This window comes from Neofelis nebulosa, chromosome 10 (genome assembly GCF_028018385.1).
Source record: "Neofelis nebulosa isolate mNeoNeb1 chromosome 10, mNeoNeb1.pri, whole genome shotgun sequence".
Taxonomy (NCBI): domain Eukaryota; kingdom Metazoa; phylum Chordata; class Mammalia; order Carnivora; family Felidae; genus Neofelis; species Neofelis nebulosa.
The window spans coordinates 88,626,308-88,652,910 of record NC_080791.1 but is presented as its reverse complement, the minus strand read 5'-3'; the positions used below and the strand labels follow the sequence as shown (position 1 = coordinate 88,652,910).

The 26,603-nt window shown below is 47.0% G+C and overlaps 1 protein-coding gene across 3 annotated transcripts in view; it reads right to left on the bottom strand.

Moving 5' to 3' along the window:
• Positions 1–1,292: 1,292 nt before the first annotated feature.
• Positions 1,293–26,603, bottom strand: part of EHF (ETS homologous factor) — a 41,410-nt gene continuing 16,099 nt past the window's right edge. The window contains exons 2-9 of one of the 3 annotated variants that reach the window (XM_058688610.1): positions 21,615–21,714; positions 17,546–17,791; positions 15,288–15,350; positions 12,593–12,661; positions 12,403–12,471; positions 7,253–7,312; positions 5,815–6,010; positions 1,293–5,725 (exon numbers count right to left, since the gene is read on the bottom strand). In XM_058688610.1, the coding sequence (XP_058544593.1) occupies positions 5,626–5,725; positions 5,815–6,010; positions 7,253–7,312; positions 12,403–12,471; positions 12,593–12,661; positions 15,288–15,350; positions 17,546–17,791; positions 21,615–21,711 (900 nt within the window). In that variant the 5' untranslated portion in view covers positions 21,712–21,714 and the 3' untranslated portion in view covers positions 1,293–5,625. Of the gene's footprint in view, positions 5,726–5,814; positions 6,011–7,252; positions 7,316–12,402; positions 12,472–12,592; positions 12,662–15,287; positions 15,351–17,545; positions 17,792–18,348; positions 18,425–21,614; positions 21,715–26,603 lie in introns of those variants that run through there. The other 2 variants (XM_058688609.1, XM_058688611.1) reach the window with 2 other exon arrangements.

Genomic DNA, 26,603 nt, shown 5'->3' with positions numbered 1-26,603 from the left:
CCATCTTTATCCGTTCACCGTTGATGGATATGTTTGGGAAATTGGGAACCCTTTTCCCCGTCTTATAGATTTACAGTGCACACTGTCATAATAAAGATTCTAATAATTCCTACAGTAAATAAGTCTGTAGGACATTGCTTAACACAGTATTACTCCAACATATTTAACCACAAAACTGTGTGTGTGTGTGTGTTGTGTAATGGCAGGATCCTGATGAACTAGAGAATATTACAGCTTTACTGCTTATTACTAGCTGTGTGGCCTTAAGAAAGTCATGGAATCTTTATGATTTTCATTTCCTTCCTTTGAAAACTAGAGATCATACCTATATACCAGGGACTTACAGGAGGATTAAATGTAATAATGTATATAAAGAACATATCGTGGATCTTCTCCAAATGGTCAGATATTCGTTTCATGTTATTGTTTACAGAGTTAAACCAAATGGCTGAGGCTTTCTGGGCCCCAGGAGAAACTTGTTAGGAACCTCTAGAGTTCACTTACTGGCTTGAAGTATTTGTAAGTACTGTACTGGAAGCCCGGATGTGTGATCTTTTCTGCCTCCCTTTGTTCATCCTTCAGGAAGAATGTGTGCTCAGCATCGAGTGCCTCCCTGCAATTCATTCTCAACACAACACCCAGAGGGGTTCTTTTAACCTAGAAGTGGGAACATGTCACTTCTCTATAGCTCCCCACCTCGCTCGAAAGAAAAACTGGAGCCTTCATAACATCCTCCAAGTTCTATGTCATCTAACCTGCCAGTGCCTATTTGACATCATTTCCTACTATTGCTTATTTGGCTCTGGCAAAAAGACTTCCTTGCTGCTCCTTGAACATGTCAGGAACGTATGTCAATAACCGCAGGACCTTTGCACTTGCTGGTCCCTTCTGTAAGGTATCATTCCTCCAGTTACGTGCATCACTCTTTCCCTTACATCTTGCAGGTCTTCACTGAAATGTGAGCTAAACTTACATACATCCCTACATACACCCCAGCATTTTCCACTCCTTTTTGCTCTACATTTCTTTACTACACATCTAATATTTGCCTGTTAGCATTTTGTTTCTTGTCTGTTTCCATTCCATGAAACACGAACTTCATGAGAGTAGAGATTTGGTCCCTTTCATTCTCTACCATAGCTTAGTGTCTAGGATAGTGCCTGGCATGTCGTAGATGCTCAATAAATGCTTATTAAATATATGCAAGAATTACATGCATTTTGTTGCTATGGACTAAGTGCATTTCCTCTAAGCCCAGGTTTAGATGGCTCCTTGAAGCATGAAACACACAATTACAGGCTGGTCTTGGGTTTTTATTAGTGTTTTCTGGGACACATCAAACAAAAAACAATACTTTGAAAAATATAATTCTTTCGTAAAACAAAAATACTCAGTGTTAATTTCACATAAAGGGCAAGATTTCTGATTAAAAAAAAAAAAATAGCGGCAGTAGGATTGTTTTTCACCAACTGTCAGCCCAGAAGCCAAATGGGAAGAAAAGCAAGAATTATGCAGATACCTACAGAAAGATCAATCCCAATTAAGCTAACTGTGAGGGCTTATACATTTCAGGGGCTCATCAGGCACAGTCTCGGTGGGGTTTTACCAAGTGCTATCTTAATCCCGAAATGGAATCCTGAGAACCAAAGCTGAAGTTAATTCAGCTCTGATATCGTCGTTGTTGCGCTGTCCCTTTTTTCACACAGTATGTGTCCACGCAATAGGGTCCTATGGAACATCTGGTACATTCTGTCTAATTAAAGAAGCTCCTCACGTATATGGCTCCATGCTGTGCACTTAGTAGGCACTCAACAGTAACTATAGAAGAATAACATAATTGCCTTTCCCTCTTAGTATTTTACCTTCTCCTATATTTTATACATTTGAAAAACAGCACACTTGCACAATTAAAGTCTAACATGCATGACTAACCTTATCAAAAGATCCCTCAGCATTTTTCAAAAAGACAAAATACATATATATATATATATATATTTATATATAAACCAACCCCCATATACTAAAATTCAGAACTGCTTTACACTTAAATAGCAATTTACACCGTATAAACACATTCATAATCTTCATTGGTTAAAACAGGTCAAAGGTCCATTACTGGCTTCTTGTACTAAATAAGGCTCACAGCTCCTAATAAGGCAACAGAATTCTCCTCTGATGTATGTTGGCTTGTGGAACCAAACAACTTGTCTGTTTGGTTTCATTTCAGCACAAGGAGGAAGGCAAAGTAAAAAGTCTCACAGTAGAATGAATGTTCGTCTAATAGATAACATGCCCTTGAAGTTGTGGCCATTGTGCTCCTATTCCAGTGAAGAAACGATTCACATCCCAATTATGGATATGGAGACATCTTCCAGAAGACATTTGCTCATTAAGTCAACAAATGTTTGCTGAGGACCTGTCTCATGCTAGGTGCTGGGAAATATGGGTAAGATATAGTCCCTGCCCTCAAAGAGCTTACAGTCTAGAAAGACAAGAACTTTAAGGAAGAACCGGCATGTTCAAAGGAAAACTCATCACCTGGGTCTGCCCTGGTCAGAAGGCAAGTTCAAGAAGCCGCAGGTATAGGTCTCTGGGATCCAAGGCCTAGCTCAAATTTCATCAAGTCACATATCCCGGAGTCTCAGATTATCTAAGTCTGGCAAAGTCTTAGCAACACATTTCCTGCCTCGGATTCCCATGAAAATGACAAATTAGAGCCCAAGCCTTGAGAATTCAAGAGACCAGGTGTGATAACCATGTAAGCATCCAACACAGATAAGCGTCTTGAGTGAGAAGCTATGAGTCCCCAAGAGAAGGTGGGGGGGGGGGGTGGAGAAGGGTGCTTCACCCGATGCTGGCTTCTCTCTGGGATTTTGCTCTCCCTTGCAACACTGTGGTGGGAAGTATTCCGTTCACACCCTAAGTTGGCATGGCCCAATTGCCATGAGTTCTCCAAGTCACGAACAGCACATAGAAAATGCATCAACTCAAGCCAAGACAATAGAGAGATACGCTAAGAACTTAATGCTCCAGCCTATTTAAGCAGGAACCAGGTGCCAAGAAACCGTCACTTTGGGCAAATAACACAATCTGTGAATTATCTGCAGAACTGTTCCAGTCGGTACTCCCCAGATTTACTTACTACCTACCAGAAAGTGCTCTTGATGGAGATAGTGCAGAAAGAGCCAAGAGGAGGAGTGTGAGAAACGTACAGGTTTGGGGAAGGGTGAACTCCGGGAAGGATCTAGCCACTTTAGGTGAAGAGCAGGCAAAGCCAGGGGGGAAAAGGCAGAGAGCACGTGAGCAGATGCCCCTAATGACGCCGCGTGGTTCAGATGCACACAGACGTGCAAACATCTATGCGTTTACACCAACTCAGACATTTGGATGTTTAATTCATTCCATGTGAAAAGTGCTGAAATGCTGGAAAGGCCTCACAGTTCTTTCGCTTCCCTTGGAAAAGCCCCTTGTGTTTTTTTTTACGCAGGCATGTTTCAGGTCTGTGTTGCTCGTTGTTATTTCCCTCAGTTTCCTCAGTAACTGTTATTTGACAACGTACGTGCAGGTGACTGAGGCAGGCGGAAATAAAAATGGACTTGGTTGTAACTTCAGGAGATCTTCTCCCTAAGCCGGGCCTCCAAGGTCACCGTCCATAACGGCTCTCATTATAATCAGGACAAATTCTTAATTCTTACTTCCTACCTTCTGAATACATTACAAACACTTCACAACCTTCGACTATGAATCACTCGCCTTCCCTGGGTGAGACACGGTGGTAGGTGGTCCATTAGCTGATGAAACCCATTGTCTTCACCCCCACATTTGTGCTCAAGGTAGAGAGGCAAAAGGGGGGGGGGGGAGAAAGCCAAGGACACGGGAAACCAAAACGAAAAGGTGCAAAAGGGATCTGAGTGCTTAAAGTCACTTCCAAAGTGTCCCCAGGCTCACGTTCCTCCCAGACTGCAGGGCCCAGTGCTGAGTCTCCAGGCACCTCTCAACAATTCCACCGAAGAAATCCCCAACTTCTGACTAACCATAACTCCGGAGCTGAGCTCTCTGTTTCCCTTCCCTCTTGCTTTCTTTTCTGTCTTTCCTTTTCAAAGCAAACAAAAATTTCCCTCTGGACACGAATCTAGGCGACATACCATTCACTTCGGGATGAGTCGAGATGAGACAAGAAAGAGATTATCCAAAAGAGGAATGATGATAAGAATTAACATGTGCAAAGATTTTCCCTGGAACCCTCTCTCTTTCTCTGTCTCTCATTTCCTCCCTTCTTCTCTCTCTCTCTCTCTCTTTCTTTTCTCAGCATTTCCTTGTGCAATTTAATTTTTACTCTTCTTTTTCATTCTAGTGAAATGTCTTCTATTATAGTTCTTTGCTACATTACTATGTTTAGCTTGTCATCTGACTTTGGCTCTCATCTGGGGTTCTGAAAACTCCCTCTAGATGTCCCATTCCTGAATTCCCATCGTCCCTGACATTTTAAAAATTAAAAATTGGTTGACTTTGCAGTCTTGCTTTTACTTCACTCTAGGGACTAAAAGATCTACACACAGGTTTGTTCTGAGAGTAAATCACCACCTTCCTCTTGACTGGCTACATCGGTGGTTCTCAGCCAAGGACAATTTTGCCCCGCAAGGGATACCTGGCAATTTCTGAAGATGTCACAGCTTTGGGGATGGGAGTGCTATTGGCAATTAGTGGCTACTACTAAACATCCTACAATGCACAAAACAGCCCAATAACACACAACAAAGAATTACTCAGGGGCTATAGGGCTCCAACAGCAAACTCATCACCACCTCCTTTTTCCCATTTATTTTGGAGCAATTGGGATAAAAACAACCAAGGCTAGACCCTCTCTTAAATATCTAGAAGTGAGCAGAGGTGGCAATTGAAGTTTCCACCCCCCACCCCCTCCGCCAATCATCCAAGGGGGAGAGAGAAAAACGGCCTTGGCATCAGGTAAATCATTCTTGAATGAGTAGAAAGCCCCCACCATTATTCTTCTCGATGATTTAAGCATCGCAAGTCCTGTGATTATGCAGTGATTATAGTCCACTTGGATTTCAGAAGGCTTCATGCTCCACTCACCGGCTCCCAAAGCCCAGGTTAAACTTCCCAGCATCCTCTGGTTCATCCTGTCAATCTGAGACCATCGGGGTCCATGCTAACAACCACACCCACCTCTCTTGATGAGGCCACGTGGATTCGTAAGTGCAGAAGACACATCACCTTTCCCTAATCATTTTGCACATAAAAACATTTAATGCCCTCTAATATTTTTTTCTTTCTTTTAGCAGGAAGCACAAGGCTACCAATCCTGTTCTTCTTGCCATGGAAAAGAACTTCAATAGAGGCAAAAACAAATCACGGCCACATACAAGCCTCATATTTCACAGAAAACTGTGTACGTTTGTTCCCCATATAGGACATACTTCAAAGTAACAAAATAATTTTATCGACTGTAGTGTTCCTTCTTCCCATTAGAAGCGGATGCTGTTCCCCCTCATGGTACATAAATATCAGAGAAAAGTAGTCTTTGAAATACGCATGTGCAGGGTTTCTTGGTTTGCTATTGTCTGGGGTATGTGTTGGCTTGAGTTCAAAGTGTTGGCAGATTCAGTTTTCATTTTCTCTCCATCCACGTGCATTTTTCCCAAATTTATAGACCAGTCTTCGTCCATCTACACGCTCCAGAATTTCTCTTTTGTAGTAATATCTGTAACAAAGGACATCGCATGAGGTGGCTGGTCAGACTCAGACCGCCGAGGAAACAACCGGTCACGGTTGGGACTGGAAACTCCTCACCTCATCGCTCGGCTGAGTTTTTCGTAGGTCATGCTGTTGTTGTTCTTCTTTTTTCCCCACAGCTGAGCCACAGCCTCCGATTTCAAGAACCTGAAGATGCCCTCAGACCGGTCTTCCCACTTGATTAGCCCCGGATTCTTGTCTGGGTTCAGGAGGATGTCACGGATGAATTCCCATAAGTGAGTCCCTCGTGGATCTGAGGAGAGGTTGGAAAAGGAGTGTATTAACGGCCTAAGTCACGGTAAAGAAGGGGCAGAGGAGGCACAGAGTTGTGACATTTTCTAGCAAGTAGGACACATTCCATTTTCCCCTCCCCACCAGCAAAGCCAGACACGGGACGACCAAATATCAGATCGAAACAAAAGGCATTTGAGAATGAACCAGCACAGGGCTTTAGCTTATAAATCAGGAGTCTGAGACACAGAGAATGTAAGTGACTTGACCGAGGTCACCCAATTGACCAGTGTCAAAGCTAAGACGAAGGCATAGGTCTCGGCCCTCCAATGCCAGGGAGAGTCTCTTCGAATTACCGTGGACAAATTGTTCAGGATTCATTTTAAACTGTTATTTCCCTGAAGAGCGAATTTCAACCACTTTCATTTAGGACCTCAGCCCAAGTAGATCGCTCTCACCCAGCAACTGTGCTTTAGTCAAATGCGCATCGACGGGGCTCTGGAACTTTAACTCCTAGAATATATTGGGGCAAGGTCTTGTGGGAGTTGAGGGGGCCAATATGAAAACGAAGTGGCTCCTATAATAAGATTAGCAACCAAATCCTACTTGGACTCCCACTAGACTTGGGCCGCACAATTCCTCCCGCCATTTGAGGTGCTGTGTTCATTCGATTCCGTGGAGCGATGTGGAGTACAGATAGTGAAGATGTCCGATTCCCTATCACTTGTATATTACACCGTCTTGATATCTTCCTGTGCCCTCTCCTCCATGTCTCGGATATTTCCTGTATCTTCAAGAGGTTTGATTATTGGGGGAAATGCAACTTCCAAAGCGCTCTGCTGCATCTTAAGAGTAAACAGTCACCTCTTGGATCAATAACGTGACAGAGGTAGGAAGTCAACAGTCAACAAAAGGGAAAAAAAAATCTCAGCTGTTTCTTCCCACCCTTCTTCTCTTCCCACCCATTTTTCTGGAACGGGGGGAGTCACTAACCTCATGACTGCAAGAAGCGGTTATTCCCTTGGTATCTCAGTTTTAGAACAAATAGAGCAGCATGAGGAGGAACTCTCGGGGGGGGGGGGGGTCTCTATTTGAGAAACTGCTTCCCCGGGCAAGCGACGTCCCTACTCTCTCGCCTACACAGGCGGAGGTAGAAAAGTGGAGGCAACAGGCAGAGGCCATATTTGCCTAAAAATTAGCGGCCTCTAATTATGACCAACGTGAAAGGAAGGGCCAAGAGCCATCTGAAAGCCCGCCAACTTACTGTGCTTTTTGGTGTGGGACTTTGCAGGGTGGTCTTGCTCCTTTTTTATCTCGGGTGACTCTGCTAAAGGAAAAAACAAGAACTGTTTAATTTACCTCTTTCCTACAATCGTGATTTCCATTCATTCATCCACTCATTTAACCAATATTTTTTGAGCCCCTAGTACATGCCTGGCACTGTTTGTATATGTGGTATATGAGCAAAACAAAACAGAGATGATAAAAACTATCCCCCGCGGATAAGGGGACCAGGAGGATGTGAGGGAAACAGTCAGCCATGCAGAGAGCTTATGGAAGAACCTGCTATGAATAAGAATAGTAAGTGCAAAGGCCCTGAGGTCAGTATGTGTTTGGTACATTCACAGAATAGAAGGAAGCCAGTGCAACTGTGACAAAGGGGTAAAGGTTCAGGCTTGATGGGACTCTTTGTGGATTTTAGCTTTTATACTCAGATAAGAAGCCATTGAAGGATTTAGGTCATTGAAGTAAGTTGAGTGTGTATGTGTGTGTGTGTGTGTGTGTGTGTGTGTTTCTTTTTTTACATAATATAAAACGTAAACATTTATAACAAAGAAAATGGCTTTTAAGCCAGAGGAGTGCCCTTTTTTGGCATGCAAAGTTACATTTTAATCAGCCTGACAAAGAGACCATTGACTGGCCTGAGCTCAGTACAGAGGGCCACCAGTGGACTATGGAAACACAGATTAGTTTAACAAATGACTCATCATGGTAACCCTTGAGAGTATCGCCAAAGAGAAGACGGCCGAGGCAGATCTGTGAAACGAAACTTCTTAAATAGAAAACTAAATGGTCTAGCAGTGCATGTATGCATGGGTATGTGGAGTGTGTGTGTGTGTGTGTGTCTGTGTGTGTGTGTGTGTGTGTGTGTGTGTGAGAGAGAGAGAGAGAGAGAGAGAGAGAGAGAAGAGAGAGATTGGGCCCCTCAGGTATTTGGAGGACCAAAGCAGATCTCACCAAAACTCTCTGAATCAGAAATCCACAATTTTAATACAGAGTAGTCTCTAAATGCAAGCCAATCCTGTTAAGGAACTGAGCCAGTAAAATGCATCTCTTCTGTGGGCATTACATCGGGGCTTCCTAAGCTAGGGTTCACTGACCCCTGTGTGGCCTTCAAGGGCATTTCAGACTGACTGAAACTGTGTGCAAAGGGACAGGGTTCTTGACATTCATTTAATTGTCAAGAGTGTCATCATTCAAAGAGCTAGAATAACCATTAGCTCCTAATTAAAATGGTTAAGAAGCATAGCTACTGTTTATTGAGCACTTACTATGTACCTGTGCTAAGCTTTTTACCTTAATGACCTTATTTACTTCACTCCATGACCCTATGAGGTGGGTACTGCTATGATTCACAGATTATAGCTGTGGTGGAGCTAAGACACAGAGAGGTCAGATGCCTTGTGTAAAGTCGCACAGCCTGCGAGGGGAGTCGGGACGTGAACACAAATAGTTTGAATGCAGAGGCTTCATCTCAACCACCACCCTGTGCCATTTCCAAAGATGGTGGCACAGCACAGATTTCACAGATGTCTTCCCTGCCGAGAATCAGGGTCAGTTCTATAATGCTCTAGCTGGGGGGGAGAAGCAATTCCGACTTGAGGATTCTGTATTTTCCAGCATGCATGGACACGTCCACCTATAGGAGCACCCGGCTTGTCACGACTCAGCGTTCCGAGCAGTTTCTCTGTAAGCCATGGTGGGTGGACGGGGATTTCACCAGCTCTGGTTAGCAGAGAAGCCTCTCACTCTGGTTAAGACTCTCTCCCCAGGCGTTGCCGGCAAGAGGGCCTGCACCTGACTTGGGTTTCTCTGAAATCTGGAAGGGCAAATTCACAGGAAACGTGAGGAGACTCCACTCTCCCTCCCTGTAGGTTTCAGGGCGAGGTTGCAACATCCCATCAGGATGTGACAGTATTGCGACAGGCCTGGCACCCACCCCGGTTTCCAAGTGATACATCACTCTGACAGGGCCGCGTTGTTCTGCAGACAAAGAGTGGCATTTACCCAGGAGGCCACAAGCAAAGCTCATTTTCCAATGGCATCCAAGAGGGATATGGGGCCATTATTTCAGAGCCAGGGTTGAACTCAGAAAAACCCAAGTGTTTCTTGGCTTATTGGCCTCAATAATAATATTGGCCTAAATAATATTTAGGGGTTCCAAGCTGACATAGAGTCAATTACTTTGGGGGGAAGGTAACTTAGCGAATAAGATGGAAACCTTAGACCCTCTCCCCAGAAAAAATGCACATATGTGTACACTCAGGGAGAATCTGTGAACAACTTTAGGGGTTTAGGCTCGCTTAGCAGTCCGTGGACTCTAGACTTAAAGACCCCAGACCAGACGGACCATGAGGGAGTTTCCTCTGTGAGATGTCAGCCATTTACCGAGACTGGACCTCTATCCAGCTTAAAGAAAAACTAAAAACAAAGAATAAAATAACTCTCCTAACAAAAGTGTTTCCATCATAAATAATACGGGGGACTGACTATACAGCCAAAGGCAAAAGGAAACTCGAGATTTCTTCCAGCCTCCTCTTCCTGTCCCTGGTGTGTGTGGACAAGCTGTGGAATCACCAACCTGCCTTAGCACTAAAGTCTTTTGATCTGAAAGCTCACTTTAATATGATGGCCTCTCCCCCTGTGTCTTCCCCTCACCCCAAAATAAAAGTCAAAACCTTTGAAGTTAGCCATGTGGTTGAGTGATTCACTCTCATAAAATAATGGCTCGCTCTGGGGAAGTTGTCCAGCTTGGCTTTCTCTTGCTCTGCTCCCAGGTACCTCAGGCCAAGGTCCAGTCTGGGCAAGGGCAGCACCAAGCCACAGGTGTGTGACGCAAGTTCCAGAGCATGACTTCAGCTAAGTCGCTTCGCAAGAAGTGCAGATTAGAAGCATTTGCATGTGATTCAGCTGTGAGCCATTTCTTTACGGGATATACAAATGTCAGTGTTATAATAGACCGTGCCACCCTAGCTCTAGGCTCAACAAGTCAGTGAATAAACACATCAAGCCCGAGTTGGCATGATTGGCTCGAGGACTATCGGGCAGATCAGGAACACTGGCAGCAGCCATTTTGTGAAATGGGCAGACGACAGAGAAATCAAAACAAAGCCTGCTTCCCCACCTGCGTTTATCACAGAGGGCATCAGTTTATGCTGGGCCTCGCCTTCGCTTGGCTTGTAACTGGCATTAAAACATAGAAAGATATTTACCTGCACCCGATTTAATGGGAACTGAAAATCTAAAGACTCAGACAAATGACAAAGGTCTTTTTACAGGGGTTCAGCAAAGACTAAACCTTTCTGGAAGGAGTGGACCCATCATACAAGGCTGTAATTCACTATCCCACTGGAGGGCCGTTCCTCCAAAGAATCTCCCAAGCCCAGACACTGAGCTGATTCTTGCTGTAATGATTCTGGTAGAGGTCCCGGATTGTTTCACTGCGGTTCCATCGTAGGATAGGAACAGCGGACGGGGGAATCCAGGATCAATGGAGGTAAAGGTGTGCAGATCTGCAAAGTCCATTTATCAGGATGATTCAAAGGTGGGATAAGGGGACAGTGAGTTCCCGGTTACTGCAAATGTGAAAGCAGAGAGGGCCCCTATTGGTTCTGAGACTCTAGAAGATAAGGCAGGAGACAGAAGAGAGAAGCCTGGCCAGGCTGTGAGGTCAGGGGAGCTGTGACATGGCTTTTATGTTTCCCAGGTGCCCGAAGACCTAACAACCTCTGAGCTTAGGAAGTGGTTTGTGCAAGTTTATTCTCAGCTGCCATCTTTCGCCATAAGCCAGAGACCCAACCGGAAGGAAGCAGGAGGTACCACCTTGCAAAGCGTGAGAGGGAGTCAGAGTGCGACCGGATGGTTTCCTCAGCTCTGAAATCCTGGGTCTGGACTGGGTGGCAATGGCTGCTGCAGAAATTTCCCCCCAATTGTTTCTGTTCCCCCAGAATGGCGAACCCACTGCAGAGCCTTTCCAGTGTCTGACCTATTTCCTAAGTTACACAAATCCTTCCAGTGACACATAACCCTCTGGGCCATCAGGGGAGGGGGAAGTAGGGAAACGAATTGGCCTTCATTCTTCACTTCAGTTCCAGATGCATTTACACCGGCTCCCAGCTCTGTTTCATTCAAGGGGTTTGACCCGAAAACAGAACCTCAAATCTTGTTACTTCAGTTCTCAAACACAGTGAACAAAAGCAAAAAAAAGGAGGGGGAGGTCAGGGGAGGAGAGGCTGTTTGATTCCAAGTTCTTCATTTAAATCCCAATTCTTAAGATGCCCCGAATTCAATTCCAGGAAAAGATCAATTGACTCATGACAAGTCTAAGCTCTGAACCTCACAGACCCAAGCAGAGCTACGGGTTCATACCCAGGTCAAGAGACAACATGGAACCTTCTGTTCACCTCCCCAGTTCTCACATGGCACCTGCCAATGTCCCTGTTTGTGAGGGGAGGGAGAGATAATCTGAAAGCGCCTCTGCAGACTCCCAACAAACCAACCCCCTCAGTGGAACCTTGACAGAGAGCTAAGGGTAGCCCCCCAGTTGCATCTAATTTTAACCAAACACAGCTAATGTGAACATAGTTCATATAAAATGCAGGTGGTCTGACTAATCTGAGCCATCAGGGGGCAGACTTAAAAACTGACCTGTGAAAACCAGGGTTCTAGAAATGTCCAACTGCCACCCTTCTACTCAGAGACCATCAGCAAAGGTTCGTTGATCTCTGAAGGCCACTTTTAGATAGCCTTCCCCTAAAGTCAGATATAGTTTGTTGAAAATTAGATATGGCCTTCTTCCCCCATAACTATGCCCAAGTCTGAATAGTTTTATCAGATAGTTTCCCAAGAGCAAGTCCGTGTTGAAAAGAGAGGTTTTTGTTGTCACGAGAGGGTGACTTGGTTTCACAGGAGACAGACACTTTTCCTAGAGGCTTCCCTGGTGGTCATTTTCGAGGTACAAATATTGGCTGGAAAGCAAGCCTCTTAAAAAGAGCAAGTCTTTTCCTTTCCTAGTCTTTTAACGAGAAAGACTCCATCCAGCAAAGTGGAAACCTAGGATGTTGGTGATTCTCATTCATTCTCAGTAAGGACTTGCCGGTGGCACACTTGGGCCCTGATGTCAGGACAACTTACCGACAGGAAGGTGACTGGTGGTTGTCATGGAGATCTGGGCCCGGCAGAAAGTCTTGCTGTCCAACAGATCTGCGGCAATGAAAAGACAAAGGACATTAGGCGCCCCCTCCTTACAATGTAACTTCGTGGCTGTTAGAAAACAGGGTAAAAATGTCAAAGGCCTTTAAGTGTCAGGGAGTTAGTTAGTTACCTACTGTGCTACCATAGCTGGTGTCATATAAATAGTTTTCTTCTTTCCAGGCGTTCATGACGGAAGGGTCTACAAAAGACGGAAAATGGGAATGGTCAGCAAGCATCTTCCCCTGGGTGATGAGTTTGCCTTTTCTAACTCCCTGCTCCTCAGAGAGGGGCAGGACATAGTGGGTGGTCCTCATAGAGAAAGGGTAAGATTCTGTTTCTGCCACAAGTAACTCACTTTTCTTCCAGGGTCCTGGGGGAAATGGGCTTTATCACGGCCCCAGCCAGGTGTTCTATACCTGCTGCCTCTTTGGGGACATGAGACAAGTTACCGCAGTGAGACCCGGTCCCAGACCATCGCTTTGGCTTCCTGGGAATTTTCCCAGTCTGCACGTGGCAGGGGCTGGGCTCGGGAGCCTGGCATTGTCTTGCATTCTACTAGATAAAATTCACATTAGAAAAAGAAATTGTTGGCGACAAATAATTCCTAATTAATGAGCGTCTTTTCCTAGAAATCTCTTCCTGGGAGAATTAATGTTTCCTTGCAGGAAGTCTAGCTAGTCTTATCAAGGTGTCTTTGTGGCTGAAATTCTGGAAGTCCCCCTCCAGTTGGATGACAGCTCCCTCCCCCCAGGATTTCTCCAATTATCTTAAGGGGCAACATAAAATTCTCAAAACAAAATAGAGAAGGAGAAGAGCGTGTCACCTAATCAAGCAAACAACGTTGGAGAGTGAGGCCCCATTGCCTCATCTTGGAAAAGAAGCGTGCTTCTTCCCCCCACCCCCACCCCCACCCCTGCAGTGTGCTGGGTAAGCATGTCTGACTCTTCAGATTTCAGATTTGAAGGAAACTCCCGCCCACCTACCCCAAATGGAGCCCAACTCCTACACAACCCCCACGTCTGGGCTGATCGCCAACAGAAGCATTTTCTTTCCTGGCCAAGAGCTGTGAGACCTGGCAGGAGCTCTCACCTTGTCCCCACCAGGAACGTCCTGCTTTTCCCTCTTCACCAATGGAGGCTGCCCTCAGCTCCCCTCCTGTCTGGGTTCTGAATTTCAGGGTCAGGGTGGTAAGCCACTGGCCGAGTTTCATTTTGTTTTTATAGCATAGACTCACTGGCTAAGTCCTCCTGTTTACGCCATAGGGATTTAGCTGGTATTTTAGCTAATAGCTACGTGTTTGGCCACCCCAAGCCCAGTCTCCTGGGGTCACACCCTCTCTCCTTGTTGGGTCACCTCATACACCTGTTGTTGTCTCTGAAAACAAATTGAACCGAAAAGTTTTGGGGGGTGTTGCCCCCTCTTGAGCCTCTTCTCCTCTCCTCCTAGGGTGGACCCTCTTCTCCACCCTTTGGCTTAGCTTTTCTGAACTGGCAACACAAGAATGTCTGGATGGTCAAGGAGGAATTATCAGGTTATTTGGGCCCTCTCCAATACCAGCTGGCTCCTCCAATGGGGCTGTCAGGTCCTGGTGGGAGTAGGGGCGGAACCCCAGCCTCTGGGACAAGTCCAGTGTCTGCCTCTAGGGCAATCAGGCCCAGAAGCACAGACCATCTGGGGAACCCAAGCGCTGGTCTCTGGGGGAGCAGGGGAGGGCAAGGCTAGGAAAACCTAATTAACATGCTTAGCAGCTATTGTTTTCTCTTTACTAATGGGAGACTAGCCTCAAATAAAGAGAGCAAATAACGTGTGGGGTCAATTTCAGCCCCTAGGGACTCACAACCCATCCGAGGTCAAATCCTGTCCTTGGTGACTAGCGTGCAACCCTCAGGGAGTCCTGTGGCAAACTCATCCCAGGCGGTTCACAATCTCACTGACGTGCCTGTAGGGAGTGACCCTGGAGCAGCGGCAGCCGCACGATTTTATCGATTTTATCGTGGCCAGTAGACTTTGGGGGACTTGCATAGGTGTCCCTAGATGGAGAGGTCATAGGCCAAAGGCCAAGATGCAAGGAGCTCTGATTGGTGCCAGGCCCTGGGGCGCAGTTTCTCAAGGCAGCTCCTGCCTGCCCTCTGCAAGTCCTACAGACCGGCAGAAAGTCCCCAGGAGAAAGATGTGGGACAGAGAAAGGAGGGTTGATTGGTCAGGGGAAGAACAAAAGTAAATGTAGATGCTATGAGATTGCACAGCCTACTCAGAGCCTAGAATAGTGTCTTTTGTCTAAAAATGCACCTGAGGCAGGAGTTGGGTTCTGCAGCTGCTCTTAGACATCCCCCCAGGGCCTTCCAGAAGCTACGGTATCTACAAGAGCACATCTGTATGTTCCTCCTTTTTGTGAAATATACCCCCATCTAAAGAGGAGCGGGGAGGAGACACTGGCCTTTGTCTCTTCTCTCCCCTTGCTTCTTCTAACTCGGCTCAGCCCAGTGCCCTGTCTCTCTTCCTACAAGAAGGAGGCCCACCTAGGTTCTGCATTTTTCCTTGCTCTTGGACCAGAGCCTGCATGGTGCCTTGACCAGTAGTGGGAAGCAGAGAAGTGTGGGCAGCACACCAGTCTAGATCAGAAATAGATGGCAGTCACTGGTCCCAAAGGCACAGAACGAGGTTCATGGTGGAGTGGCCGCTGGAGGTGGCCAGGGAAGAGGCATCCTTGGGTTTCCTGCCATCACACTGGATCCGTCTGCTCCCACGCTCTCCTGACTCCCTCCAACTGTCCTCCCCCGGGGCTTTGCCTACCGAGTTGGCTCCCTTTGTCTGGGGCTACTCACCAGTTTGTTCCGTCTTGACAATGACATTGTGTGTGCTCTGGAACAGGTCACTGCTGCACTGGCCTGTGAAGGACAGATTGGGAAAGTCTGAGCCGGCTCACATGGAGCCAAAACTTAAACAAGCCACAAAAGCTTAAACAAGGATAGAGCTGGCTTCTTGGAAGACGTTATGCCAGTCCTGCCACCTGTCCACCTCTGTTGGCTTATGCGAGGGGGCTTCCCTCTCAGCACCTACAAACTTGAGCCTGGAGTCCTGGCCCAGAAAATCAGTAGCTAGGGCATCTACATCGGATGGAATTATTTGGCCTTGTACAGGGACGCCATCCAGTATGATGGAAATAGAACTTCAGAAGTCAGCGGGCCAGTTTTCCCACTAATAGCTGCGAGGCACTTCGCCTTTCTGGGTCTTGCTTTCGTCATCTGTAAATTTAGGGGATTAAACTAGATAAAGTCACTAGATGGCCTCTAAGGTGCTTTCCCCTACTAAGATATGATACAAAATGAAAACAAAAATAGGCTAGAAACCATTTTGACTGGCTTGATTCTTCTTTGATCTTAAATGTAATGAAACCCATTTGATGAGATTCAATCTATGAGGTATGTCCACATAAATGAATACCAAAAATAAACGTACACACACACACACACACACACACACACACACACGTGAATGAGTTGAGTATGTGTGTCCTCTCCAGACAGATTTTAAATATCTTGAGAGAAGAGGTCATACCTTTAACCTCTCTGACCTTTGGGTTTCCCATCTGTAAAATGGGTACAATGTTTAGTTTTTGTCATAAGGTCATTAAATGAATCAATTCACTTAGAGTGTCCGGTATAAATAAACACTCAAAGAATATAAGTTAATATAATGTCTACAAAAAGGTGAACAAGGAAACAAAGGGAAGAAATCTGGTGATCGGGCACTCAGAGGCACCAACAGAATGCAGTGGGACCAGACAAGTCATAGGAGGTCAAAGATGGCCGCAGCACCTTCGCTCTCTGCCTCCCAAGCCTGTCTGCCTTAGGTTCCAATCAGGGCAAAGCTTTAAAGGAGTGGATTTAATTGCAGGTAGGGAGGTAAATATTTTTAAATCTTCAAGTGTAAGTCTGCTCCTTCTGAAGATTCCCGAGGGTTATTTATAGAGCCTTGTTTGGTCTGGTTCTAGTAAAAGAAAAATGAGCAACCGTCTGTGTGAGGTACTTGGGAAGAAGGGAGTGCCCGGGAGCTGGATGAGGTCATCCAAAATGGCCACCCCAGCTGCCAGCTTTGAGGCCAGACCCTGGGTCCTCCTCAGTGTTGGTAACGGCTGTTACAGTCTGACTCTGCTTCAGAGCCCTGGAACTGACGCCTTCCCAAAGTTACAGCTACCTGCCCAAACATAGGTTCTGCTAAGACAGACATGCCTGTTCTGATGTGGACAGGCCAGCTCGCAATTCCTACATGTTACTGCCTTCCAAGATGCCCATGGTTCTCAGAAGAGCTAGGTTTTTACTGGTATTATCAGGAGACCCTTATGTCAGTGTCAAAGACATTCTGCAAGGTGAGTTGTCTGCCCTAGCGTGTCTGACGAGCCAGTATGGAAGGTGTGTGAATAAGCTGTCACTGATGCACAGTGTGCAAAAGGGTAGCCTGCCTGTGTTCTAGGCAAGGCTTCAAGAAAGACACATCTGGGGCGCTGGGGTGGCCCTAACTCCGGAAATCGCTGCAGAAACATCCCACATGTGCACAGACCATTAGTTGTAACCCCACTTGTCCCCCTTTTTTTGAGTTTCAGATCTTTTAAGAATCTGTTGAAATACCACAAGCCATCTCGTCCCCAAAACACAAACATAGACCTAATTCTGCATTTCTTCTTACCCCCCGTAGGTCCCGTCTTAAGAGCCTAGGTCCAGAAGTTTCAAAAAAAGAAAAAGTATCCATGATGATCTTAACAAGCAAGTGATCGGGAATTAAGCTATTGAAACCTGTTTGCGAGGGAAAGAAGAAAGGTTTTCTGATAGTGAGTCTGTGAATATCCAGTTTAAAAATTAACCATAAGGAGAAATGAAATTATCTTGGGTTTATATGGGATTAGACACACCTGGAACCCTAGACTTTGGGCCTATTCTCTCGCCTCCTTTCTCCGTCCCTCCCTCGGGACCCAGTAATTGGGAGGTGAGACCGTCCTCTGATGTCCCTGACAAGGAGCCCTGCCAGTTGCGGGGTCCCTGCTCTCTGCAGCCGGCTCCCAGAGGGGTGGACAAGAGATAGTCACCATTCCACTTGAGATGCTGCAGGTTGCTGTAGAGGAGCTGGCCCGCCGTGCCCGCCGCCCGGGTGAACTCCTGCAAACTCATGCTGCAGAGACGCTCGCCGTTGACGTCAAACTCCTGGAAAGGGATGCAGCTCGCATCGAGCTGGTTGGTGTCCAGAAGGTGCTGGAGCCACTCCCACACCTGGTACTTGGTCCAGTACTGAGGATGGATTTCATGCCACTGGCCCCCAAAAAACCCGCTGGAAACTGCAAAACAGGAGGCGGTCCCGTGAGTGACCCGTGGTTCTTCCCGGACATCATCTCGGACACGAGATGCACCGCCGGCTGCCAGGCGTCAGCACCGCTACAGGTCAGGGGACGGCAGTGGGGGGGCTGGGGCACGAGACGGGCCCTGGAGAGGAGGCTCTCAGAAACCCGGTCCCTTCCTCAGTTGTGGCGGGGGGCTGATCATCAGCCTCCCTGCCGGTTCATGTCCTCCCTAGTACAACACTTACCCCTGGGCACTTCGTGAGCACACAGACTTGACCTGAAGTACTCTGAGATCATGAGCTCATTCCCACCTCCTGCAAAGTGCCATGAAAGCTAAAGTGTCACCACAGTGTCAGCAACCTAATAGCCTCTTGTCCACACCCACGCGGTTCCCTTCCTCTCTTTTCTCTTTCTCTCTCCCACTTTTTCCTCTCTGTTATGCACACACGCGCGCCCGCGCACGCACACACACACACACACACACACACACACAAATTCAGACCATTTTCAACCAAAAATGAAGCCTGAGAATAAGGTTCTTTTCTCTCTGATACCTTTGCTTCTCCCCAGAGTGGTCCAGACTAGCCATCAGCAAACTGTGCTGATATACCCCTGCCCCCCATGGATTATTGCAGCCTCTATGATGTCACTTTCCTACTCAGCTACCCTCAGTGGCTTCCCATTATTCACTGAAATTAAGTGCAAAACTGACAAGTCCAGCACTGGGGCTCTTCAGTAACTATTCTTCGAGTGATCTATCACTTCTGAAGGTGTTCCTTCAGCCTGGTTAGTATCCTGCCAATCACTCCCTGTTGAAGTCCTACCCAGCCTGCAGATTCTGGTCACCCCATAAAAGCCATCACAGATCCCCCCAGCTTACTGCAAGGGCTTGATGTCCCCTGAGTCTCCAGGAGATGTGCTTGGCATTTCTCCTGATGGCTGTTGTCACGTTCTGCTTGTCTTCACAAATCTCTAAGTTCTGTCTCATCCTTCTTTGCAAATTGTAAACTCAAGGTCATGGACTCTGTCTAACTCATCTTTGTATCTCCTACTGAAAGAGACTCAGAGACTAGGCCATCGTAGGTGGTCTCTCTCCATTTCTTTGGCGGAATTTGTTGCCGAAGAAGAAATCACGTAGGACTCTAGAAGAGTTTGAGGTGCATTCACAAGATGGTTAAATTAAATACCAGTGAAGAAGTAAAATTCATCAAAGGCAACAAATATCACTGACTTGGATGTGGGCTAACCTACCACATCTGTGACTCTCTTGTCTCACTCAAGAGAACCTCAGAAAGTCACCCCAAAGTCCTGGTCCTTGGTGGGGGGGGGGAGGGGTGGATGGAGAGGGTTTCTTTCTATTTCTTTGGTGGAATTTGTGCCTGGGGACATGGTAATAGGGCTGAGATCTTATAGTCCCCTTGAAAACAGAGGTCAAGGGAAGGAGCTCTCATCCAAGAAAAATGAGGGGCAGGGACAAGGGGAAAACACTGTTGCAGCCCACCAAGGTGAAGGGGAGGAGTCCGACTGAACATGGCACACAGATACTCCCACAAACTGAATGATGGACCAACACGGGAAAGCACAGTGCAAGAAAACCATCTCTAATTTTTTCTTCAAAGGCATGCTAGGTGAGTACTTCTCGAACTTTAATATGATTGTCAATCACCAGGGAATGTTGTTCAAATGCAGATCCAAATTCCATAGATCTAGGGTGAGGCCTGAGTTTCTGCATTCCTAACAAGCTTCCACAAGATGATGATGATGATGATGATGATGATGATGGTGATGATGACGATGGTCTGTGGATACACTTTGAGTGACAAGCAGCTAAAGAGCTCCAAGGGTTTGATTTCCTTAATGCTGTTTGCCTAGCCCTCAACCCCTCAGAAAGGCTGAAGGGGGAATGTTTCACCCCGTCTGAATTCATCCCCTGCTTCCAGACCTCAGAAGCGTTAAGAGCAAGAGATAGAGGTCATTTAGGTACGAAGGTGACTGCCATGGGTCATATCTACACTCATAGTATGTGCTTCACTCTTTACCCGTCATGGCCAGACAAAAGCAGCCCTAAACCCTCCACTGGGGCCCTGAAGGGGAAGCCAATTGTGGTGGGGAACAAGGACAAGGATTGGAACAATCTGGTCCCAAAATTTAATTACACAGAAATATTCCCAAATATACAAACATGCAGAGCTTACACTGGCTCTTTCCACGTCCCTCCAATTTTTTGGTGTCTCACAAAAACAGCTGTTTCGGGATGAGGTATATTTTTGTCACTCCCTGAGTCCTTGATCTTTTTTTTCCCGAGATAATTACTCTGCTATGACAGTATAGCTCTGAGTTTAGAAATAAGAGAAATAACTCTCAATAACCCGACAACAGGCCTCTCCATTTCCTCTCCCAACTCCTAGAATAAAGGATAGCTCCTGATACTGTATCCTGTTAGAACCTGGGAGAACCGGAGAGTTTTGTCTAAAGATGGGTTCTCCCCGTCTGCCAGGGGACTCATCCAATTCCTCAAGTTTTAGGAGAATCCCTGAAAATCCCGTAAGTTCAACTCGTGTCTATTATTCAACTGACCCCTGTCAATCATGACCAGGAACTGGGACTTCTTTGGGGCCCCTAAGTTCTATGCCCTGCTAAAAACACTGCCCCAGCTTTCTCCAAAGCACACAGGAGGAATGCTGTCCTAATCCGGGGTCCAGACTGGGGATGCCAAAGACTTTCCAGGCTGAAGAAACTTCCTACCCTATTTGGAATCCTCCTTTGAGGTCCTCACGAGGAATCTGAGGCCTGCACCAGACAATGTCACTGCCCGGAAAGCGCAGCAGTTCTGTGGACAGGTGGCCAAATGAGGGAAGGTCACCTGACCATGCTTCCCAACCCTGTTTGACTGGGGTTCCAAACTGAAAGGGGTGGAGCTGCACTTCGATCAACCCCTCATTGGAGAACGCAAGCCTTCCATTATCCTCCTGTTCTGCTTCTCCGGCTGTGCTCGCTGCCGACAGCCCATTTCCACATCTCCGCGGCTGTGCTTTGCCGACAGCCCATTTCCACATCTCCGGAGGAGCAAGGGCAGCAGAATCTCTTGCAAGGAGACTAGCAGCCAGTTTGGGGCAGGAGAGGAGCCTGGAGCTCCTTAAACCCACTGCAGTCTGATGCACGGCAGTCTGCCTGAACCTAAGGCCTTCACGGTGGGGGGTGGGGCCTGATTCAGCTACGTCTTCATCCAGTTCACTTCTACAGTAAGCCCTGGGCTTGATCCCCAAACCCTCCGGAAGCCGCATCAGCAGGCCCTCCCTCTTCGAATCAATCGGCTCCAAGTGAAAGCCCCAAAGGGAGACACGTGGTCCAACAAATCTCTCCCCTTACGAAGGCTGGTCACGGAAGATGAACTAGAATAAGCTGCTGTAACCCTGTCTTCCTTAAGTTCCACGTTTCCACACAGCGCGCGCGCGCGCGCACGCGCGCGCGCACACACACACACACACACACACACACCCTTTCGTCTGCTATCCTATCCTGATATCCCAGCCAAACACTGTTAAAAGCTTCCCTTTGGGCATATCTTCTACCACCCTTTCTGCCAGACTGCCTTGAATATTGCAAGGAAACAATGGAATATCTGGAGCCAGCTTCTGTCTGGGGCCCCAAGAGCCTATGGGGACCTCCAGCACGCAGTTTGCTCCATTCCCCCTCGTCCCCACACCCCTGCTGAATAAAACCTGCATTTTTCAAACATTAAGTTGAGAAACGAAGCATAATTAAAACAGAGGAAAAAGCCCCACGGGGCGTGACACTGACGCCCACTCGGTCCCCTTACCATTGCACGTGGGGTAGCTGTCTGTCCAGGTTGGCTGCTGGTGGAGGAGATTGTTGCTGGGGTTGAGATTCATTACACCACTTCCTTCCAGAATCATGATCTGTAAGGAGATCAAACAGTTCACTCGGTCAGTGCCTCTCGGACAAACGTCATTTGGGAGCACAGATCATAGAGTTAATTCAGGAATTAAAAAAAAAAAAAAAAAAAAAGAATTTGTCCTGCCATCCACTGCCTCCAAAGCACGTTACCACAGCCCCTTCAGTAAAAGCAAAACTCACTGGCAATTAAAAATTTCCAGGTTCAACTTTCATATGCATGAGGCAAGTTTTTACAGCCACCCATTCATAAATGAATAATCTCTGATCAGGAATGAAGCAGGAGGAAAATGCAATACCTGCTCACAGGGCGAGTCTGGCCAGCAGCCATGATTTTTTTTTTTTTTTTTTTTTTTTTTTACAAAAGTGAAAATGCCAAAGAGATTTCGTGTAAAGTGATATTGCAATCAATAAAAATCCAAGCTGGTGGCGGCATAGACCCGGCACCTGCACAGGCCCTCGGATCTGAAATCAGACGTTCACAAGTCCCAACACAACTGAGCGGCCCTGCACTCGAACACCTAACCGCGTTTCCTCAGTGTAGATACCTGCCACAGCCCGTGTCCACATGTCAAAGAACTCCAGACGTAGGTACTTAGAGCTCCTCCAGTATTTGGCTCCATGATAATGTCAGGAATCCCAGTAAAAATTCTGACGAGCTTTCTCTCTCCTTTTAGAGCCCTGAAGAATACCACGGGCTTGGAAACTGACCCCAAGGTGGCTCTCTCAGTCTCCTTTTCTCAGCAAAGGACACAGGAGAAGAGCCTTTCTCTCCTGGGGAACTGTTTGGGTTTTTTAAACAACATAAATATTCTACACTTTAGAACAATGCGTCTCACCCCTTCGGCATTCGTAATATTCCCTATTCTCAAGTCGGACGCTCTCTTCCTTTTAGACTCAAGCCCTAGAAGTAGGTTCAGTCACTCAAAAGAAGAGCGGCCTGTTCCAGAAGGCAATTGAGCATGACCCAGGGCCTGTAAAGATAACTTGCTCTTTCTAAAATGTTGGGGTGAGGAGAGGAGGTAGCCTCATAGCAGCGACTCCTGGAAATTTTTCTGCCTGTTTTAGGGAAATCATATCCTTGGGTGTCACCAATGTCCCCCAGATTGAAATCGCTCCAGTAGAGAGCTTCCAGCCCCCAAACCCCTTCCTCCAACTTAGCTCCTACTCCTCTGGTTCTAGGTAGGGCTTCAGAGGGGAGAAGAGGGGTCTGGAAGAGGCATAAAAATTTCATTCGCATATTGATTCACTCAACAAATATTTACCAGCCATACAATGGGCTGGGTACTATTCCAGGCACCAGGGACAGAGCTTTGACTAGGAGTCAAGCTAGGCCAAACAGGAACATTCGTGATGATTATTAACATCATCGTGGCTGTTTGGTAAATAATTAGGCCTGAATCCAGCCTAAGTAGAAGGTAGCAAAAGAAATACAGAAGAGAATGGTGAGCACCACAGTAGACCAGGGGCCGGGAGGTGGGCAGAGCCGAGATCTGTGTGGTGGCACCATATATATGAGGTTCAAAGCCAGAAGGAACAGGCTTGATTCCAAGCTCTACCCCTTACCGGCCGGTTAGTATTAACTCAGACAAGTCACTGACCTCTCGGAACCTGTTTCCTCACATGCAGAACGCAGATCACCAGACCTACTATGTGCGCTGGCTGGAGATTAAGTGAGTTTCTATACCTGGAGCGGTTGGCACAAATTAAGACACGGCTATATGGCAGGTGTTATGAGGAGGAGAGTCACTCCCCCTCTGGTAACCCAAACCAGAAACAGTCTTGGGTCTCAGTTTCCCTGTGCAAAAATTTTAGAAAGGTGACTAAATCGATTCTTACGTCCCCTTCCAGAAACCTCTTTGCTTCTCTCTCTCAGAGAAGGCAAGCCCTCTTCTTCTTTTCCCATTGAGCTTTCTAGAGCAGTTGCCCTCAGCTAAGAAATCCAATGGGCGACTTCAGGGCAAAAGAAACCTGCAGGCCCCCAAAGGGGCAGCTGGGGGAGGGAAGGGGCACGGCCAGGTCTCCTGTTTGCTCAAGGCTGGGCTTGTTCCTCGCCAGCATTTGCTCAACCACAAGCAGTAGAAAGGTTACTGTTTAACCCTGAAAGAGCCGAAGCTCAGGGCCCAGCCCATCTGCCTGGAGGGATGGGCCCTGCAGGGCTGGGGTGGGGGAAGTCTTCCCTGAAATTTTTTCACAAGGGTTTGCCTGCAGGGCTGTTTCAAAGTGGCTGTTCCATGGGACCCAGATGTGCCCTGGGCCAATCACCAGCTAGCTACTTCTCAGCCAGCTCAGGGTTTCTGTTCACCATTTACTTCCCCCAAATCTAGAAGGCAGATTGATGTGAGGGCTAAGCAACCGGGCTTTAGATCTGGGGAGAGTTGGGCTCAGATCCCGGGTCCCCTGCTGTGTGGGACTTTGAGCAAGTTCCATGTCTGTCTAGCCAGAAACTTTCTGATCTTCACTTTCCCCACCTATAAATTGAGAACAGTCGCAAACTCACAGGGCTGAGAGAATCAAATGAGGTTGTGCATGTGGAAAGCTTAGCAATTAGTAAAAAGGAATCCCATAAATACCACAGTTCTCCACTTGTGACCAAGTGCCCACGGCCCCTTTCCTTGGGACAGGCATCTTTTCTGTCTGCAATACCCTGACTGCATCCAGAACTATTCAACCCACAGGGAAGCCTTTAGGATAAGGAGGCCACAGCTGCCCCATTACCACCTGCCCCCCTGCCGCCCCAAGAGGCTCCTCTACCCATGAGCACTGCTGTTACTTGCTGGTACCCCCTTTGCTAGGGAAAGCAGCCAGAACAGAAAGGGGCCCTTTTTTTTTTTTTTTTTTTTTTTTTACAGGGCACAGTAAATGGTTACTACTCATAAAAGAGTTTATGTGTCTTAACCCTTACTGAGTCAGAGTTCACTTGAGCTCACCCAGGCTTATGAGGGAAGAAGGTCAGCGTCTCCAACCCACCATGGCACGCTGCCTGGGCAGTGCCCTGGAGGTGGGCATAGAGGGCCCGGGGCTAGCATAGCTGAAGGACTTTCCCCAAGTTCTATTCCCTCTGAGGCCCAGTTCCTCGGGTGGAAAATGAGGACATTTGCCCCCCACCGACAGCCTCCCAAGAGTCTTGAGAAGATCAAATGAGATAATAGATAATAAACGTGTGTTGAGAATTGTAAAAAAGCATTATTATAACCAACTCACCCACACTCCCATATACTAATATAGACTTTCTATGGTACATGGTGATTACTTTATGGGGTATAAAAAGAAATCCTTTTAATTACAAAGTAGGGGGATTATTTAATGCTCCTCTTTAAGCTTCCCAGTTTACCTTCAGCATAGCTTTTATTATTTGTTTAAGAAAATGTATCATGTAGATACAGGTAGAGACTCGGGAACCTTGGAGGTGTGGGTTAGAATCCAGACTCCCCATCCGAGGCCATGTGATCTTGAGTATGCTAACCTTTCCAAACTCAATTTCTTCTCTGGCCTCAAAGGCGGCATGGAGGGGAATGCTGATGTCCTGTGTTGAAGGATGTATAACCCAATGGATTTAAAGCTGTCCGGTCTGGCACAGTACATGTGGCCTCAATGAAAAATCAGTTCCTTTCCCCTTCTTTAAGTATCAGTTCTGAAGATGTTTCTCGAACATAGTTAACTCTTCCAAGGTTGGAAAAAGTAAATTCAGAGCCTAAATAAGAATGACTCCACCTTTCAAGTCAAAAGCACGTGGAGAACAGAACCCACCTCTCTTCATCTCCAGCTCAAGGAGGGGGACTCCGGCAACTATCCTCAGCCAAGTGCTCTGGGTGAAAAGCAGATTTTCTCAAGTCTGCCTGACTGACATCCTGGGCTGGGAATGTTCTATGGCTGCCCTGGGCATTGTAGGGTGTTGGCTGCATCCCTGGACTGTAGCCACTAGATGCCAGATGCAACCCCTTCCAGCCTCCCCCCTCCCACCCGCCCCCACTCTCAAAATATCCCCTGGGGCCAAATAACCCCCAGTTGAGAACACTACTTAAAAGAGAGCCCGTGGAGGCCGGCCGCAGCTCAGGCTTTGATCATGCTGGTGTGGCGACCTTGGGCTGTCCCCTAGCTTTTATGAACTGCTGTGCCCTCTCCTGGGAAAAAGGCCTGGCATTTGTACCTGCAGCACAGGTTTGCTAGAGGATTAAAAAAGATAAGGGGCTTTAAAGCCCCCAGGGCAGTGCTTGGTACAAATAAAGAGTAATTACCTCATACACACACACACACACACACACACACACGCACACGCACGCACGCCTGCACGCGCAAGCACACAACCTGTGAATTCTATTTCAAACCCAAAGTGGAATGAAATGCGGATTACCCAGAGGGTTTTTCCATCTGCATTCTCTTATCCCTCCCTTCATGAGCAACAATGACTGGAGAGAATGGTATTTGACTCTGTGCCCCAGTGATTGCCCAGACTTCCACATCTACCCAAGAAATCACCCTCTGTACAGCAGCTCCTTTCTTTCCTCTTTTCTTTTTCTTCCTTCCCTTCCTTCCTTCCTCTTCCTTCCTTCTTCCTTTCCCTTCTCCTTCCTTCCTTCTTTTCCTCTCCCTCCCTCTCTTTCTTTCTCTCTTTCTAAAATGTTTTTATTTTTAAGTAATCTCTACACCCAACACAGGTCTCAAACTCACAACCCCGAGATCAAGAGTTGCATGCTCCACCCACTGAGCCAGCCCGGCGCCCCCTGCGCAGCATTTTCTAAGACTGACACTTCTGGAGACAGAAGTCCGCTCTATATTTGAAGAGGAAGAGCCAGGCACGTTACCCAGTAGACCATTGTACAGATGAGTACTTCATGCCAGGCTTCCAGCCCGGACCTATTCAACCTTAGGCATCAACTGCCCTGTAAATGAT